This window comes from Bos indicus, chromosome 7 (genome assembly GCF_029378745.1).
Source record: "Bos indicus isolate NIAB-ARS_2022 breed Sahiwal x Tharparkar chromosome 7, NIAB-ARS_B.indTharparkar_mat_pri_1.0, whole genome shotgun sequence".
In the NCBI taxonomy this organism is placed as follows: Eukaryota; Metazoa; Chordata; class Mammalia; order Artiodactyla; family Bovidae; genus Bos; species Bos indicus.
In genome coordinates, this window is record NC_091766.1 from 8,381,345 (window position 1) to 8,384,971 (window position 3,627).

Consider the following 3,627-nt stretch of genomic DNA (forward strand, 5'->3'; position numbering starts at 1 on the left):
GATAGAAAACAAACTTATGATTACCAAAGAAAAATGGTAGGGGGTGGAATAATTTAGGAGTTAGGGATTAACATATCCACAATGCTGCTGCTGCTGCTGCTGCTAAGTTGCTTCAGTCGTGTCCGACTCTGTGCAACCCCATAGACGGCAGCCCACCAGGCTCCCCCGTCCCTGGGATTCTCCAGGCAAGAACACTGGAGTGGGTTGCCATTGCCTTCTCCAATGCATGAAAGTGAAAAGTGAAGTCGCTCAGTCGTGTCCGACTCCATATCCACACTGCTGCTGCTGCTAAGTCGCTTCAGTTATGTCCGACTCTGTGCGACCCCATAGACGGCAGCCCACTAGGCTCCTCTGTCCCTGGGATTCTCCAGGCAAGAATACTGGAGTGGGTTGCCATTTCCTTCTCCAATGCATGAAAGTGAAAAGTGAAAGTGAAGTCGCTCAGTCCTGTCTGACTCTTAGCGACCCCATAGACGGCAGCCCACTAGGCTCCTCCGTCCATGGGATTTTCCAGGCAAGAGTACTATAGTGGGTTGCCATTGCCTTCTCTACTATATATAAAATAGATAACAAATAGAGATATACTATATACCACAGGGAATTATACTCAACGTTTTGTAATAAAGTACAAGGGAAAATAACCTGAAAAAATTTATGTATATGTATAACTGAGTCACTTTGCTGTATATCTGAAACTAACAACATTGTAAACTACTCTTCTTCAATTAAAAAAAGAAACCCTTCTATGATAAATGTGATAAACCCTATGATAAATGTGAATTCCCCAATTTTTCAGATCCAAGGGTGAGGATAAATTTGAGAGTTGGAGAAAACAGAAAGGGGAAAATCTTTTAGATATGAGGGACCTCACAAGCTTAATCAAGCTAGTAACAGAAATTGTAGGGAGGCGTTGAGGTCAAATAAGTGGAAACTCCAGGAAATAAATAGAAGGAGCAAGTTTGAATTCCACAATCTGATCAAAGTATCTCATTAAAGATCTGCAATTTCTGACTCTGAGGCTTTGAAGTCTTCAATCATGTGCCCTTCCTCAGTGGAAGACAAGTTATCCTTTTCTAGGTGGCGTTCTAAAGAAAGTGTTCAGAGCCCTCTTTATGTCTTTGTTCCTCAGACTGTAGATGAAGGGGTTCAGCATGGGTGTGACCATAATGTACATCACTGACATTGTTGCAGTTGAATGTGAGCTGTGGGTAGCAGCAGAGCTGAGGTACACTCCTAAGCCTGTGCAATAAAATAAGGAGACAACTGAGAGGTGAGATGCACAGGTGGAAAATGCTTTATACTTCCCCTGAGCTGATGAGATTCTATGTATGGAAGAAGCTATCTTAGAATATGAGTAAAGGATGCCAGCAAAGGGACCAACTCCTAGAAGTCCAGCTGCAAAGTACATCACCATGTCATTAAGAAAGTTGTCAGAACAGGCAAGTTGGATCAACAACTTGACTTCACAGTAATAGTGAGGGATTTTCACCTCTTTGCAAAAGGACAGCCTTAAGACCATTAAGGTTTGTAACAAGGAATCCAGGACACTGATGATCCAGCTAACCAGAACCAAAATTCCACATATTTTGGAGTTCATGATGACTGTGTAATGCAGGGGGTGACAGATAGCCACAAAACGGTCATAGGCCATCACTGTCAGGAGGAAGATGTCCAACCCTGCAAATAGCATGAAAAAAAACATCTGGGTGATGCAGTCTTCATAAGTTATAACTTGGCTCTGTGTCTGGATGTTCCACAGCATCTTTGGGATGGTGGTGGAGGTGAAACAGATGTCTACAAAGGACAGGTTGGAGAGGAAGAAATACATGGGGGTGTGGAGGTGGGAGTCTGAGCTGACAGTTAGGACTATGAGCATATTTCCAAACACAGTGATCAGATACATGGAGAGGAAAAGTCCAAATATGAGATGCTGCAGTTCTGCTTTCTCCGAAAGTCCCAGAAGCAAAAATTCTGAATCTCTTGTTATGTTTCTCGGTGCCATGTGATAGAGGTGACTACAAGGAAAACATTAATATTGTGATTTTTTTTTGCACCAAATGACATTAACCACACAGTTGAAATGCTACCATTTATAATTTTCTGAGGACTTTCCTGATGGCTCAGATGGCAAAGAATCTGCCTGCATTGTGGGAGACCTGGGTTAGGAAGTTCCCCTGGAGGATGGCATGGTGACTCACTTTAGTATTCTTGCCTGGAAATCCCATGGACAGAGGAGCCTGGCAGCTACTGTCCAAGGAGTCAGAAAAAGTTGGACATGACTAAGCACAATATAATTTTATGTCACAATATATTGCTAATATTTTGTTCATGTATTTGATCCTCTTTAGGAATTGTCTGTGCCTTCTCTCACTAGCAAACTAGTGCTTTTACCTTTTTACTCAAGATGTCATGTATTCTGCAGTTTTTTTTTTTCTGTTTTATGTTCTTAACTTTTCAAGTTAATTTTTCTAAATTGATTTTTTATTTTAAATTAATTTTTATTGTAGTACAATTGTTTTACTATTCCATAGTTTTAATGAGAAATTCTTTCATTCTTTTGGGGAATATAAATTGACTTGGGCAGTGTTCCAGGTGCCATCAAGGCAATAAGTACAGGGTTTCTGAGAAACAAAAAGCTCCTAAATTCCAGGTATAAAAAATAATATAAGCTAATTAAAAATATATGCAATATATGTAGCATGTCAGATGGCTGCAGTAGGTTTAAGGGACAAAGCAAAGAGGGTGTGCTATTTTTTGTGGCTTCAAGAAAAACTTGAAAATACAGTTACATTTGGTTAGAGACCTAAAGGAAGAAAAAAAAAAAAACTATGACTATATCAGTAAAACTGTACTGTAGGCAGGATATACATTCATTGCAGAAGCCTCTAGTGTATTTGTTCATAACATTTATGTTTAAAAAAAAGGAAGCAAATTTGGGGAGATTAATGGACAGGAGGGAGAGTGAGGAGAAATGAAGTCAGAGGATGTTAAAAAAAAAAACAAGGTGGCCTAGCTGATGCTAACTTTTCAAGGCACAAGGATCCCCTCATCCACACTATTTTCCCCTAGCGCTTTATGAAATTGTTGCAAAGGTGACCTGTATATTTAAGTGAATCCCTTCTTTTGACTGAATTTTGGTCTCTTTGTGTAAGAGTCACTTTGGAATATGTGAGCTCAGTATCCTTGCTTTGAGGACATTTCACACTCCACAAGTCAGGGACAGAAACACACACACACATACACACACACACACAGTACATCCTGGCTTCATAGGCTGTTACTAACATATCCTTTTCACCCCTAACTATCCTGATTAAGTTAGAGGTCAAAATAGCTCAAATTAATCAGATCAGGTTATGTACAAAAGGCACCCAGAAGGTCCAGTGTCAAACTTCCCAGGTTCAATAAACTTGTGCTTTGAAATTAGCATTGCTTTTTTTATGCCATGTATTAAACATACATAAAGAGTTGTTAAGTGAATATGTGTCTGTATATGAATCTATATTCTTTCTCAAAACCTGGATTTTAAGAAATATGTATGTATATATATTTGGGCTTCTCAGTGTAATAGTAAAGAATCTGCCTGACAATGCAGGAGACTCAAGAGACATTGGCTTGCACCCTGGG

At 39.8% G+C, this 3,627-nt stretch overlaps 1 protein-coding gene across 1 annotated transcript; it reads right to left on the bottom strand.

Moving 5' to 3' along the window:
- Positions 1–1,063: 1,063 nt before the first annotated feature.
- LOC139183926 (olfactory receptor 7A17-like) lies at positions 1,064–2,002 on the bottom strand. Its single transcript, XM_070792231.1, has one exon. It carries the CDS (start codon positions 2,000–2,002, stop codon positions 1,064–1,066), a length of 939 nt encoding a protein of 312 aa, XP_070648332.1.
- Positions 2,003–3,627: the final 1,625 nt, after the last annotated feature.